Source organism: Eumetopias jubatus, unplaced genomic scaffold (genome assembly GCF_037043125.1).
Source record: "Eumetopias jubatus isolate StellerSeaLion01/CBP00866 unplaced genomic scaffold, mEumJub1_p1.0 scaffold_4, whole genome shotgun sequence".
In the NCBI taxonomy this organism is placed as follows: domain Eukaryota; kingdom Metazoa; phylum Chordata; class Mammalia; order Carnivora; family Otariidae; genus Eumetopias; species Eumetopias jubatus.
The window spans coordinates 90,286,206-90,301,461 of record NW_028274810.1 but is presented as its reverse complement, the minus strand read 5'-3'; the positions used below and the strand labels follow the sequence as shown (position 1 = coordinate 90,301,461).

The following is a 15,256-nucleotide window of genomic DNA, read 5'->3' as shown; positions in this document are numbered from 1 at the left end:
ACCACAAACTCAGCTCAGACATAGTCACAGCATAAGGCCCTGAAAATAAACGAATCAGTTTATCCACAGCTCAAGGAGAACATAGGACCCAGGGTTGGATGCCTGAGCCTGTCCATGGGCAGAGTCCCACAGGTGGCAGAGGCCATAGAGATGGTCCCAGCCATACCCAGAGTGGGCAGGAAGGGGCCCAGGCTCACAGAGCAAAGAGAGCAGGGAGCCACAGGGGCACCGAGCTCAGCCTCCCCTCCCCAGGCCCAGGACTCTCCTCCATCCACTCAAACTCCTCTTCCCAGCCCAAACCCAGAACGTCTTGGAGATCCCAAGGCAGAAAAGTGAGCCAGCTGCCCATCAAACCAGGCACGGCTGAGCCGGGAACCCACTCCCTCCGCTCACCGTGGCCAACAGTCAGGCCTGGTTAAAGGAAGGTGTGCCGGCCCCCTGCTCGGTCATGGCCTCTTACAGGCAGGGCCTGGGGCTTTGTCTCCATGTCTTAGTGCCTGACCACATAATCGGGGCTTAATACATGCCTATTGCATAAATTCATAACTCAACATCTCTCCAACTGGACCCATGTGCTTGAGGGCAGGGACCACAGCTTCTTCGTCTCTGCATCCCCAGGGCTTAGCACACAGCAAGTGGTGGGCCAGGATTGAATGGAGATAGTACATGAACACTTGTGTCGTGCTCAGTGTCATCCAGGCGGGCACTGCCGCACATGCTTTCTCTAGATTAACTCACGCAATCTTCCCCCCAAATAGGTCGATGTGATCATTCTCCCTGTTACATAGACAAGGGAACTGAGAGCGAGGGACCTTGCCCTGGTCACACTGTTAGCGAGAGGCAGGCCAGCTCCATGGTCTACACCCAGGTCCACTTCCAACAGACCTCCTGCTCGGGTTCCCAGGAGCTAGACAGTGAGCCCGCCTCTGCCCCGACAGAGCCCTCTGCCCCGACAGGACCCCCAGGAAGGCAGAGAAGCTCCTTCCTCCCCGAACAAGGCCTGGCACACAGGGCCTGACGAAGCACTGGACTCCGCTGTGCCCTCAGTGGTTTGGGGATTAAAGCAGCATCTCTGGGAAGAGAGTGAGGAACAGTGTAGCAGGTCTGCCAAGGAGGCTGCAAGGATCACCCAGTGCCAATTAGCGGCCCCGCCGTGCCAGGTCCAGATGGAGCCCTGCCTCGGCCTGACTCAGGGCTCACTCGGTCAATTATCACCTATCCCCAGAGCCCAGGGGGCAGGTGGGGAGAAAATCTGTTTCCCCATAATCCTCCCTCCCTCTCCCGGCCGGTTGCCATCCGTGCCTTGGGTTGCCTGGCCAAGGGATCTGGGCATCTGCAGAAGGCCGGTGCTAGCTGGCTGCTTCGGTCCCAGGTCCTGTGTGTGGGGGTCAAGCTTTACCTCTGTCTTGCTGAGTTACCCAGCAAGCCCTGTCCCCTCGTAGGCCTGACCACATGATCTTCAGTACTGACATTCAGGCCACCCGATAATTTCTACGTCCAGGAGTACCTGGGAATGAGATCTTCGGAATCACAAAGACACGGAGTCAAACCTCAGCTCTGTCTTGGCACATTTTGCCCCCCTCAGGGCATCAGTTTCCTCATCTGTAAAATGGGGGGGGGGTGATAATGATACCACTTCAGCAGGTAGTCACATAGATTTCATGAAAGAATCCATGCAAATCACCTGCATTGGGCTCGGCACCTGGAAAGCACATGGTAAATGGAATTAGGATTGTCTCTGCCTGCTGGATGAGTAATAACAGATGACATTTACATAGTACCTGCTGCGTGTTCTGTGTGCATATCAGCCTATCGGACCCACGGCCCTGGCCCTTGAGTCCCTCACTATCCACTTGGGGAGACGGACCTGCCTTCATTTAGCAAACTGAGCTGCCTGAGCACCTACTATGTGCCACACCTTGCACTAGGTGCTAGGGATGTGGAGATTATAGACCCAGCCCCTCCCCCAGCCAGGGTTCACCAACCAATGGTCAGCACAGAGATGAGTCACATACAGGTTAGGTCCGTGGTAGGATGGAGCCAGTTGGTGCCAGCTTGGCTGACAAGAGCTGACTATGCTCATTTCTTCCCAACCCAACGTTCAGTTATGTCAGGTGGGTAGCTTGAAATTTGCCCTGGTGGGAGTGGTGGGAGGTTGGAGACTCCCAGGTGGGAGTCTTTACGCCACAGAAATGGGCAAACAACAAATCAGGGCTTCCCCCCTCCCCACAGCAGACAGCCACGTACCAGCACACCACTGCCCAGAGCATGTGTCTGGGGTACTGAGTGGAGGTCGGAGGTGTCTGCTCTAGCAAGTGGAGGAGGGCCTCCCAGAGGCATCCATGTCAGACCCCCGTCCCAGGGGGCAGATTGATGCGGAGAAGGGCATTCAGGCAAAAGGGCGTGTGTGTGTGTGTGTGTGTGTGTGTGTGTGTGTGTGTGTGTGTGTGTGTGGCCGGGGCATCTAGGGAACTGCAAACAGGTGAAAGGGGGTAACAGATGGGCCCAGAGACGCGTACCGGAGGCTTGCCAGAGACTGAGGACATTTCTGAGACACGGGACTTCCAGTCTGAAAAGCAGGATGCATTGTCACCATAGTAGACAGGCTCCTGGGATGACCCGTGGGGAGTGAAGACGAGAGGTAAAGCGGGATCTGAGCAGCCACATGGCCTGATGAAACTGACATGGTAATCGCGGCACCGAACGTGGCCTTCACTGGCCACGTATTTTCTCGGGACACCCATAAGGGGCATATTCGTTCATCCAACAAACGTATGTATTGAGCACCCACTATGTTCCCACCAGTCTGCCAGGAGTTAGGGAACCAATGAGGGCCGGACAAACCTGGTTCCTATTCCCCTTCCAAGGCAGAGAAAAGACAGCCCACAGTTTATAAGCTGTTTTCTAATATAATTACAGCTTGTGACGAGGGTCGACAAAGGAAACAGAGACTGAGACAGAGTGTCATGAGAGAAGCCCTCTGGCCAGGGTGGTCAGGGAGGGCCTCTCTAGGAGGTGACGTTTAAGTGGGGGCCCAAAGGAAGAAGATCAGCCATGGGAAGCAGGGACACCGCTGCCCACCGTGGGGCTGGAGCACAGTTGAGCCAGGGGAGCGTCCAGTAGTGACAGGAAGACCACAGAGCCAGTCTGGCGGGCCTTATGGGCCAGGGCTGGGGGGGTGGGGTAGTCCTCAGTGCCTCAGGGAGCCCCGGGTGAGTTTAAAATAAGCAGAGTGTGGTGGGTCCGATTCATGCTAATCAGATCTCCTCAGCGACTGTGGGGGATTAGCGGGGAGGCCAAAGTGGGGCAGGGAGACCCACTCAGAGACTCTGACCGCACCCACACCTTGCATGTGTCATCGGCCCCCTTTCCGGAGGAGGGGACTGAGGCTCAGAGAAGGCGCCTGCCTGGGGGCCAGGGGGGCAGCTGCCAAGTCTGTTTACTTCCCAGTTCTGTGCCTGAAACCCACACGTTGGCAGGACTAGATGCCCTCCCAGGTGAGAAACAGAGCAGCACGGCCCCTGGGGCACTGGGTACTGAGGGCAGGCAGCTGTTCCAGATCTCTGGGTGGGCCAAGAGGTGGCCGACCGGAGCCGAGGCCCCTTATACCCCACAGTTACACAGGACACCTGGGATCAGAATCTGCCTCTGCTGCCGAAGAGTCATGTAGGCCTGCTCCTCTCTGTGCCTCCATTTCCTCAAGTGTCACACAAGGTGGTTGAGCTGGATGCCCTTCCAGCTCATCGCGTCATCCCTCCATCACCCACTAGGTACCCGGCATCTTACTGGGAGTTGACAGTCCAGCCAGGCACTTACACATTCATGAGTAAGGAATTAAAATAGGCACCTCGCCCCTGAGTGGTGACTTAGGAAAGGCTTCTGGGAAGAGGTGGTACCTGCCACCAAGTCTTAAAGGGTTGTAGGAGTTTGATAACAATGGGAGGGCATTGCAGGGAGTGAGGGCAGGACGTGCAGAGGCCAGAGGTGTGGAGGTGGGCCTGGGGTGGGCACCATACATGGTTGACTGTGTGGAGCAGGGGGAAACGAGGCTTGGGGTGGTGGGGGCTGAAAGAGGGGCAGGTGCCCACCCTGGGGTTCTGGGGGCCTTGAGGAGTTTGGAGAGCTGTTGCAGATTTTTTTAATTGCAGTTTTATTGTGACATCATTCACATGCTGTAGAATTCAGCTATTTAAGTCGTACAATCCGGTGATTTTTAGCATATGCACAGAATTGTGCAGCCATCCCCACAACCAATTTTAGAACACGTTCATCACCTCAAAAAGAAACCCTATTCCCCATTAGCAGTCACTCCCCATTCTCTGCTCTCCCCAGTCCTTGGCAACCACTAATCTACTTCTATCTCTATAGATGGCTATTCTGGACACTTTTCTATAAATGGAAGCACACACTGTGTAGCCTTTTGTGCCTGGCTTCTTTCATAAGCACAATGTCGTCAAGGTTCATCCATGTTGTGGTGTGTATCCGAACTTTATTCCTTTTTATGGCCGAATAATATTCCGTTGTGTGCCATTGTGGGTTTTTAAGTGACACAGAAAGGTGTGGACTTTAGAAAGCTGGGTGGGGGGGTAGGGGTGGGCAGGAGGAGGCCAGATGGCCACACGAGGCTAAGGAGTCGGTAGGAAGAGCTTTCTGGATGCCCGCAGGGGTAGAACAGCTGCAGAGAAGAGCCAGGATGGGGCACTGCTACGGGCGTGGTGGGGGGGAGACCTGGTAATTGGCAGCAGGGGCTGAGGGTAGGGAGGAGGCATCCAGAGTTCCTGTGACTGGGTGGAGAGTGATGTCACCTTCCCAGATGAAAGAACAGGTTTGGTGAAGCACCGGCTGATAGATAGAGAAACCACAGATGCCCAGTGGGAAGGTGGAGGGGTGGCCGGGCAGCACACCTACTGCAGGAAGGCTTTTGGAGGAGGCAGCCCGGGGAGTCTGAGATGGGGCCAGGACATGGTGACAAGAGAGGACAGCCAGGAAGGCGGCCCAGATGGAGGGGCTGGAGGGGAGAGCAGGCAGCCACCCACCAGCTGGGCCCAGGGAATTGCCAGCAGATGGAAGAGATGTGCTAAGCTGGACAGGCTCTTGCCTGAAAGGGAGCCAGGAGGGTCCTGATCTTAGGAACAAAACCTTTTGGCATCTATTAGGATGATCCTAGATCCCCACAGGAGCCCTGTACCCCCATTCTACAGGAGAGCAAACTGAGGCTCAGAGACGTCATCTGCTTAACTTGAGCCAGAGCTGCGGGCTGCATGTCTTGACTGGATCGTGCCAAGACAGTGGGCTGCCTCTTCAGCCAGCCAGCAGAGGACAGGAGCACTCAGGACCCCAAAACCAGTGGAGCAAAGTGGCGAGAGCCCTGGGCAGGCCCCCAGAACTAGAGCTGCCAATCCCCGCTCAGCGCTCATGGACCATTGACAAGAACGCAGGTTGCACAGGGTAGTGTGTGTGGTGGTTAGGGAAGCCTCTAGAGTCAGACCACCTGAGACCGAGCCGCTGTAAGCTCACATCCTAGCAACTGACTCCCATCTCTGTGCCTTCACGCCTCCATCTGGAAATGGGAGTGATAACCTTCCCTCCATCACAGGGCTGGGTAAGGACTGGATGAGTTACTATGGGTTAAATCCTTAGGACGGTGCCAGGATTTCATACGAACTCAATAAATGTTGGCTGTTTCATATTTACACTCTGAAGCCCTGGTTTCCCCATCTGTCCAGTGAAAGACTTAATAACCCCCAGAGCACTCATCATCCTCCTTGGAGTCACGAGACCCTGGGTGGTTCTATCAAAGTCCTGACTCTGCTCTTGCCTATAGTTCCTTAAAGACTGGACTGGAGCTGGACTCGAGATCCCCATGGGGCCTGGTCAGGGTGGCATCAGTCAGTGTCTTTGTTAAGTTGGCTGCCACCTTCTGGAAGCCCCCTCCAAAAGGCAGGTAAACTAGGGCCACAGGGGGAGGGTGCTGTTTTCTAGCATCCCAGGGAGAATTGTCTGGGGCGTATACACTGAGTGCTTGTTTTATCCAGCAAGCCCTGAGTTGTAACTACAACCTCTTCCCCCGCCTCCCGCCAGACACTGTCCATCGCATGGGGTCCCCATGGCCACTTTATGGGGTAGATGCTCTCATCCCAATAAGAAAACTTCAGCTCAGAGAGGTTGAACTACTTGTCTGAGGTCACCCAGCAGATTGGTGTTTGAACCAGATACAGTTCAGTAATGCCAGGAACTGTTCTAGGTATTTTTGCCCCAGTTTAACCAATGTAATCCTTGCAACAATTGTAGGAGGTAGATACTCTTGTGCCCATTTTGCAGATAAGGAAATAGCTTCAGTGACTGGCCCGAGGTCACACTGCTGGCACAGGCAGATTGGGGATTTGCCAAGCAGCCTGCACACTAACCACCATTCTTCACTGCCTTTCTGTTCACATGATCCCCAAAGCCCAAGCCCTTCCCACTTTAGCAGGCAACTTCAAGATGTATGTATGGAGCATCTGCTGAGTGCCAGGTTCTGTGCTCGGCACAGGGGAAGGAGCCATGAATCAGACGTGGCTCCCATCCTGAGGGAGCCAGGAGCATGGCCAGGGGACCCCTTGATGAATAATTGTGGCAGGGGAGTAAACTTTCTGAACTCGAGTAATGTAAGCACCAGGGGCAGGGGTGCCTCTGAGGCTGGAGCTCGTTGAGGGGTTGAGGGGAGGGCAGTTTGCTAAGATTTGAACACGGAGGATAAGCTGGAAGGCTGGGGCTGGAAAAATGATTTAGGGAAACTGATGTTAGCCATTTACACGTGAGAAGACAGACGCTCCGAGGGGTGGAGTGGCTTGCCAGAGGTGACAGAGCGCACAGGCCTGGAATGTGATCCAGGTGAACCCCCCTGGCCTGTATGTGGTTTAGCCGCCTTTCACCCCAACGAGGAACTTGCCCGTTGCAAAGCGCTTCCCTGTCCACCTTCTCACTTACCCCTTACGTGATCTCTCCTCCACAGGCTCCACAGCAGAGCTGGGATGATGAACCCCAGTAAGCAGCAGAAGAAACTGAGGCCAGGAAAAGGGCAGGGCCTGGACCCCAGGCCTCCTGATGCCCAGCCCTGGGCTAGGGTAGGGTGGATTTGCACACAGGTCCACACAGGAGTGGTCCTTGCTTGTAGAACCTAAGCCCTGAGCTGCAGGGCCTGAACCTACGTCCTGAGCATCCTCCCAGAGCAGGGAAGAAGGCCAAAGCCCCTGGAAGGTCCCAGATTGCTGAATGCCCATCCAGTGCAAACACTTCCCTCCTCAGGCTGTCCCTGGTACTGCAGGCTCCCTTTGGTGAAATAAATTGATCCAACACCTACTGTAATTAACAGCTACTATTCCTTGGGCACCTTATACTGTGCAAGGCCTCCTGCCATGTGCCTTACACACTGGACCAAACTCCCCCAGTGGCCTTCAGAAATGGGTCTTAGGATCATAATTTTACAAATAAGGAAACTGAGTCTCGGCCTGGTTAAGCCGCCTGTCTACGGCCCCACGGCTAGCACAAGGCCAAGCTGGGACTCAAACCCAGGTCTGTCTACTTCCAAAGACCGTGTTCTTTTCTGCTCTATAACATCGCATTTCTATGTGGCCTGCACTGTGCTAGGACTTTCCTGCTGTAACGTAATCATCACAATCCTCTGGAAGCCAGGAATCTAGTTACAAGAATTAGGGCTCAGCCAGCCATCAGTGAGCAAGACTGGGCCCTGGGTCCTGCCCCAGACCTCTTCAGAGTCTTCAGAGTAAGTCAGGATTCACCCTAGAAGCGGTGCCACAGCCAACCTGGAAAAGGTGAAGAGGGATTGCTAGGGATCCCGCTGAACCCATAGACAGCTTCAGAGACAAGAAACCAGGTAGCCTGGAACCTTCTGAGCACAGATAGGACTGCCTTGTTGGAGCCTGGAGACCCCCAAGAGCCTTAGGAGATGGGATTTCCCAACAGTTGCCCTTCATGGCCCCTCCAGGAGACTACATGGTCTCCCCATGCCTTGTGGCCCTGAGTCCTGATCTGGTTTCCCCAGCGACTCTCCTTGTCTTCTCTCCCAGGTTGCCCATCTGGAACCTTCAAGGCCAACCAAGGGGACGAGGCCTGCACGCACTGTCCTATCAACAGCCGGACCACCTCAGAAGGGGCGACCAACTGTGTCTGCCGCAACGGCTACTACAGAGCAGACCTGGACCCCCTCGACATGCCCTGCACAAGTACGCTCGGGGCCCCTGGAGGGCGATGCCCCACTGCATCCTGAGTCCCCCTGCAGAAAGCTCGGCTCCAGCCAGCCTTTCTTGAGTGGGGAGCGGCCCATCACCTGGTGGGAGGGGTAATGAAAAACTGGTTGGAAAAGGGCCGTTCCTGGGGTCGCTGCCCTGCCAACGCGCAGCAACCGTGGAGCTGACATCTGGCTCCGTACCTCCTCCTGCCAGTCACATGGAGGATAAAGTCAAGGTCTCGATTCACAAAGGGATGGTGAATGGGAGGCTTGGCAGAAGGAGAACCAACACAGGTGTGACAGAAAAGCCTGCCCAGTGTTCTAACCTGGCAGCGGCCGCCTGAATCTCAGGCCAAGGTTCTCTAAGAAAGGAGTGACTAGGAGGGCAATCTTACCATCTCCTGTTTAGACAGGAATGGAATTCAGCTGTAAGCAACAGGGAGCTGACCCCAGTGGCTTAAACCGTAGGACTCTATTCTCTCACATAGCAGAACCCCGAAGATAGGCAGTCCTGGGATATTACGGCAAATCCATGGGGTTCTCTGGGACCTGGCTCACTCTTTCTGGGCTGCCATCCTCAGTGTGTGGTTTCTATCCTTTGGGTCACTTCACAGTCCTGCATTGCTGCTGAAGCTCCAGCCATCACACACATTCTAGACAGAGGAAGAAGGAAAGGGACAAAGGGACATTTTACGGTGGTGTCCTTTTAAGAAAAAGTCCTGACCAACAACTTCTGCAGTATATCAATGGCCAGCCCTTCATCATAGGAGCCTAGGAAATTAGTCTCCTAGCTGGACATCTTACCACCCTGAATAAAATTGGGTTCTGTTAGAAGGAAGAAGGGGAAAGAGATACCAGGTGGGTATGATCCCCAACACACAAAGACCGGCCCTAGTAACAAACACCGAGGAGGTGGGAGTCCAGGGGGAAAGCGTTAACCAGATGTGCAGCAAGACGAGAGTTATATTCTAGAAGCATCTCTCAGGGGGATGGAGGGGAGAAGGGATTTGAAGGAAGCCTTTGGGGGCCTGGGCTGGAGCCAGGGCAGTGGGCGGAGAGCCGTCTCTTGGGAACGTACCTCCGCAGCCCCCACTGACCGACACCTCTCCCCACCTTCAGCCATCCCCTCGGCGCCCCAGGCGGTGATCTCCAGCGTCAACGAGACCTCGCTCATGCTGGAGTGGACCCCGCCCCGCGATTCAGGGGGCCGCGAGGACCTGGTCTACAACATCATCTGCAAGAGCTGTGGCTCGGGCCGGGGTGCTTGCACCCGCTGCGGGGACAACGTGCAGTACGCGCCCCGCCAGCTGGGCCTGACCGAGCCGCGCATTTACGTCAGCGACCTGCTGGCCCACACGCAGTACACCTTCGAGATCCAGGCGGTGAACGGCGTCACCGACCAGAGCCCCTTCTCCCCTCAGTTCGCCTCCGTGAACATCACCACCAACCAGGCGGGTAAGCACTTGAGATGCCCGCTCCGGGGCAGCAGGGCCGGGAACCCGAACGGGAACCCTGCCGGCCCAGCTCCGAACATCCCTCCCCTCTGTGGAGTGGCTTCCGCTTCTCGAAGCCCGAACTCCTCTGGGAGAGTACGCGTCACCTCTCCGTTGCCGTGGTGTTTATGATAATTGCTGTTGTTTGGTGAACGTGTGCTCTTGAAGGTAAGCGTGCAGCTACTCTAACAAAAAGGCCCGGTGTTTGGTGGCCTCTCTCATGGAAGAGCCCAGGGGTGAGCAGTCCAGGCTCGTGGGTAGGTCCGATCCACTCGGAGATTCGGGGACCCGGGGTCTTCCGTGGGTGTTAGCAAGCCCCACGCTCCCCGCCTGTGTGCGTGGTGGAAGCTGAGGCACAGGTGTGCCTGTCTGCAGGAAGGGTGGGAGAGAGATGGACCCAGGGAGGCAGGAGTGGAGCCCATCCCTTCTGGGCATGGGCCCCTGGAAAGAACCTGGTCACATGGCCTCACCAAGCCACAAAGGAGGCTGGGCGATGTGATCCTTTCCCAGTGGGCGGTGGGGAGACAGCCAGTAGATATCTAGCAGTTTCCACAGGCACCTCCTGGGAGCCTTCAGCCCACCCCAGTCCAGCTCCAGCAAGCTTTTCTCCCTCTGCTCACCTTGCATAATCGTTTCTGGGACCCCACGTCACCCTCCATATTCTGCCCTGCTTCCTTCGTGGCAAAAAGAGTTGTCAAACGTTGCAGTCTCACTACTATCGCCATTCCCTCTTCAGTCCACTCCTCTTAGGCTTCTGGCCCCTTCTCTCCACTGAGACCACTGTCCCCTGGGTCACCTGTGACACTTCCCAGCCTCATCCCCCAACCAAGGACCACATGAGATTTTCAAGGACCACATGGTACCTGTGGATTGAAAACTGTGAGTGTGGCCCTCAGTTATTCACTCAACAACCCTTGCCAAGCCTTTATTGAGAGCATGGTCTGGGCCCTGTCCAAGGAAGAGCCAAGGGAGGCCAGGCCCCAGGAGAGAAAGTGAGTGGGCTACCCACCTTATCTTTTGAATGTCAAATGGGGCCCACACAGTAAGTGCTCAGGGGATCCAGAGATGGAGGTCTAGGAAGGCTTACTGGAGGAGGCGGGATTTGGCCTGCAGTTTAAAGGACTAATAAAATGTTTAAGGGAGTGATAGAAATGTCTTTTGAGAGTGAGGAAGGGCATGAACAAGACTATGGAAAGAGAGGGGCCAACCAGCTCCAGGTTGAGGGGTACAGTCTATACGTGACCTCACTGCATACCCCCGGCCCCCTTGAATAGGAGGCATCCATGTCCCCGTTTTACAGATGATGCTTAGAGAAGTTGAGTCACAAAGCAGGAAGGGTAAGGGACAGGAATTAACTAGGTCTACCAGATTCCAGTGCTTGGGCCCAATCCAGGGTATGTCCACGGAAACTTGAGTGTGACTATGGGTCTGATGGTACATGTGAGTGAGTGTATTTATAAGAATGTGTGGGTGTGTCACTGTATGTGTTTGGGTGACCAAGTGTTTATGATTGGGATCACATGTTCTGTGGCCATGTGGCTTCTTATTTATACATGCATTCATGAGCATGGGTGTGTCTGAATCCGAGGGGCTTGGAACGGAGTGTGTTTGAGCATGAATTTGTATGCCTGAATGTGCTCCTGCCTGGCCGTGTGTTTGTGTACGAGAAGGAGTGTGGTTTTGTTCGTGAGTGTTTGTGGTATTTGCTGTAGCCGAGACATAGTTGTGAGCATGGGCCTGCTGTTCTTGCAGGGTCATAGGTGCATTTAAGCCCCGCTCAGAGTGGGGTCCAGAGGGAGTAGACTCAAGGCAGGCAATCCAAGAGAACCCTCAAAAGCCAACAGCTGTTGGCAAAGACACCTAACAGATTAGAAAGCCTCAGCTGTGAGGCCCTGAGTTAGGGAAGCCCAGGCTCCCTACTCCCCCCACAGGCTCCAGGGGGTAGAGGGGTGGGGGTTCTTTCCCTGGCTCTAGGGACCTCCTCTACACCCATGCAGGAGCCCTGAGGGTGGAACTATCTACTCAAGAAGCCTCAGCTTATTAGTAGCAAAGAGTAGAGTCTGGGCTGCTTGAAGTGGACCCTTCCTTTCTGGAGCTGGAAGTTCCCAGAGAACAAAGATGAGATGGAGTGGAAGTGAAGGGCTTCCAGAAAAGAAGGTGCAGGGGTGGGGGAAAAGGGGGAGGTCCTCAGAATTGAAAGACAGAAGCAGTGAGAAACAAGCACTGGATTCAGACCCAAGTTTGAATCCCAGCTTTGCCATTCATTTGCTGTGTGACCTCGGTGTATCAGTCAGCTATTGCTACAATAATGCTGCATAACAAAACCACCCAAACCTTAGCAGTTTACAACAATAAATATTTATTTTCTCACTCGCTCGTCTGGGGGGCAGCTAGGGTTTAGCTAATCTGCAGCAGGGCTCTCTGGGCTGGGCATGACTCCAGAATGTGGGTTGGATTCAGTCTGTTCCATATGTCTCCCATTCCCCTTGAACCAGCCGCCACCCAGGCTTGTTTCTGTCATGGTGAATGCTTGGAGTGCAAGCATCCGTGCCAAGCCATGCCACACAAATACACGCCTCTCCTCTGCCTGTGGCACAGTCACCCACAGCAAATGAACCCTGCAGAGTGACTTGGCAAGGGGTGTGGGTACATAATCCTGTTCCAAGAGGCAAAACTGAGAAAACTGATCCAACCCATCACACTCGTGGAAATCACTGCCTCCCTCGGGGCCTCAATTTTTCCACCACATTGTGCATCAGAATGATACGAGAGCTTTTCCAGAACATAGGTTCCTGGACCCCACCCCAGACCTGTGGAATCAGAATTTCAGAAGTGGGTCCTGGGAATCTGCATGTTTAACGAGTGGCTCAAGAGTTCTTACCATCTGGCAGATTTGGGAAACTCAGGTCTAAGCCCCTGTCTGACCTCAAAGCCCTGAGGCTTTCTGGATCATAAATACCTTTCTCCTTCCTTTTTGTTTCAAGCCCCTTGACAAACCGACTCTTTCTCAGATGGTCAGAGCCCAGCTGGGGACCATGCAGCCACACCACGCCCTCACCACATTATTCCCCTTTGCCAGATGAGGAAACAGAGACCCAGAGAGGTGGAGCCACGACTAAGTGGCCTCAACTAGGATTTAAACCCAGAGCTAGGGGACTGCAAGTCTACACTGCAGAAGACACAGTTTCTGCCCTTGATGATCTATGCCCTGGTTGGGAAGATGAGACATGGACACAGCATCTACATACAAGATGCCATGAATGAGGGCCCAAGGAGGTATCGGGGAGGGGAGAGAGATCACAAGCAGGAGAGAGCATTGCCTCCTAGGGAATGGGAAAAGGGCAAATCCTGGAAGGCTTCCTGGAAGAAGAGGCATTTGAGCTTGGCTTTGCAGAATGGAGATGCTTAGAAGAAGCAGAGATGGAATCGTGCAGGGAGAAGGTGTCCCAGGAGAGGGAAGTGCAGGCGGTAGGCTGGAGGGAGAGTTCTTTCTGTTCCTCCTGAGCACAAGGTGCCTCCACACATGGTCCCTCTGCCTGGATTGCTTTTCTCCTCACCCTTCTTTCAGACCTTAGCTCATTTTTATTGACCTTCCTCACTTGATCACACACCCCCAGCACCGTGGCCCTCAAGCCTCCCTAGTTGAGATTTTAGCCTTAAGTCTTTGATCATGTCATTCCTGTCTGTCTCCCCTGCCATCAGCGTGTGGTGGTACACAACGGGTCTGCTTTTCCTTACTTACCACAGTTTTCCCGGCACCTGGCCAGGGGTGCACCACAGCAAATGCTCAGTGAACATTTGCAGAAGGGCTCAGAGAAGCGTGGAGTGAGGTGGGGTGTGGAGAAGTACGACAGGCTGGAAAGCAAGGCTGGGGACTTGATTTCCAGACAAATGCATTCAGTGGTCGGTTTTAATCAGACCCTAAAATTCAATATATAAATATCTAACTCATTGCCTTAAAAGGAAAAAGTATTCCTTTTGGGCAAGTGGCTGGGCCTTGCTCACACTCCCTTGGCATTCACCGGGGCCAGAGCTGTCTTCTGACTTCATAAAGCCATCATGTCACCTCTGAACCACACTCCACCATTCCAGAACACCTTTCCGCCCCGTATTCATGCGTTCTCTCAGGGGCGCCTGGAGAGAGGAGGCCAGGCTGGGCTGCACATCCCCACTTGACGGAAGAGGAAAACGACGTGGGGAGAGGTCAAGCACACACCCAGTGTCACTCAGCTGGCAAGGGGCAGCCCCGGGATTCAGGCTGCTGTCCAGAGTCTCTGGTCCTTGACACAAACAAACCAGACAACCTAGGGGATGGGAGGGAGGAGGGAGACCTTCAGGGCAGGCATCAGAAGAGAGACTCTCTGAGGAGGTGGCATTTAAGCCAAGATCGAAATCACAAGGCAGAGACAGCCGTGCAGACCAGGGGGCGCGTGCAGCATTTCAGTAACGTGGGGCTCATCCTCAGGGCCGTGTCCAGTCCTTTTGGCTGCCCTCCAGGGCTGCGCTGGACATGGTCTCACCCGGAGCAAGCTCCGGGCAGCTGCACCTCTGCCCAGTTCCAGCAGGGGTGGGGAGGGTCTGGGTTTGGGAATCTGGCAAACAAACCTGGCTTTGAATCAAGCCTGGCTGCTCACTGGCACACAGCCTTAGACAAGTCACTTAGCCCACGTCTGAATGCATCTCCTTGTGAGCGTCACCACCCCTCCTTGAGGGACTGCTGGGAGGCTTTGAGCTCATGTCTCAAGGTGCCTCCCAGGCTGCCTGGTACAGGCAGGCGGTCAGAAAGCAGAGATCGTTCTGTGTTCCCCCTAATCATAATAATGGCTCCCGTGGTTCGTTTACTACGTGCCAGACACTATCCCGAGTCCTTGACGATACATCTTCACGACAATGCTAGGAGGTGGGTCCTATCATTATCCTGTCTCACGGGTAAGGAAAGTACGGCATCGAGGGGCAGGCGACTTGTCCCCAGTCACCAGGCAGGCGGTGGCAGACTGGGGGCCCAGTGCTGGCCTTCTGCAGAGGCGGGGCAGGATGTGAGCAGGGGCCAGCGCACACCACGGCCCGGGTGGCAAAGGCAGTGGTTGGCATCGCCAGAACTGAACAGGAGATTGACTAGTTAGGAAGATCCCCTGTTGTCCCGTCCTAGCGGGTTGTGTGGGCAAAAAGGCGTCATCAGTGCTGGGTTCAGCCCTCATCCAGCACGGCCCTGTCTTCACTGCGTGACCAGGCTGCATGGGAGGCTTCGCTTCCCCCAGCCTCAGGGTCCGCGCCTGCAGAATGGGCATTGATCTGTATCATTCCTGCTCTGCTGGATGGTGGCCAGATCAGCAATAATGTAGACAGAGCACCCAGCACATAGTCCGTGGATGAGACGTGGCAGCTAGGCTTCAAATGAAACCAGAAAGTGTCTTCGTTTCCTCTTGCTGCTATAACGAAATGCCACAAACTTAGCAACTTAGAACGAGCCACAGTTCCTGCCTCCCGGCTCTGTAGGGCAGAAGCCTAGTCTGGATCTCACAGGCCCAAATCA

General features: G+C 54.7%; 1 protein-coding gene across 3 annotated transcripts in view; it reads left to right on the top strand.

Annotated features, from left to right (window-relative positions):
• EPHB2 (EPH receptor B2) overlaps nucleotides 1-15,256 on the top strand; it is a 121,388-nt gene that overhangs the window by 70,244 nt on the left and 35,888 nt on the right. For all 3 annotated transcript variants that reach the window (XM_088023032.1, XM_028090817.2, XM_028090815.2), the window contains exons 3-4: nucleotides 8,070-8,225; nucleotides 9,350-9,685. In XM_088023032.1, coding sequence (XP_087879158.1) covers nucleotides 8,070-8,225; nucleotides 9,350-9,685 — 492 coding nt within the window. The remainder of the gene's footprint in view (nucleotides 1-8,069; nucleotides 8,226-9,349; nucleotides 9,686-15,256) is intronic.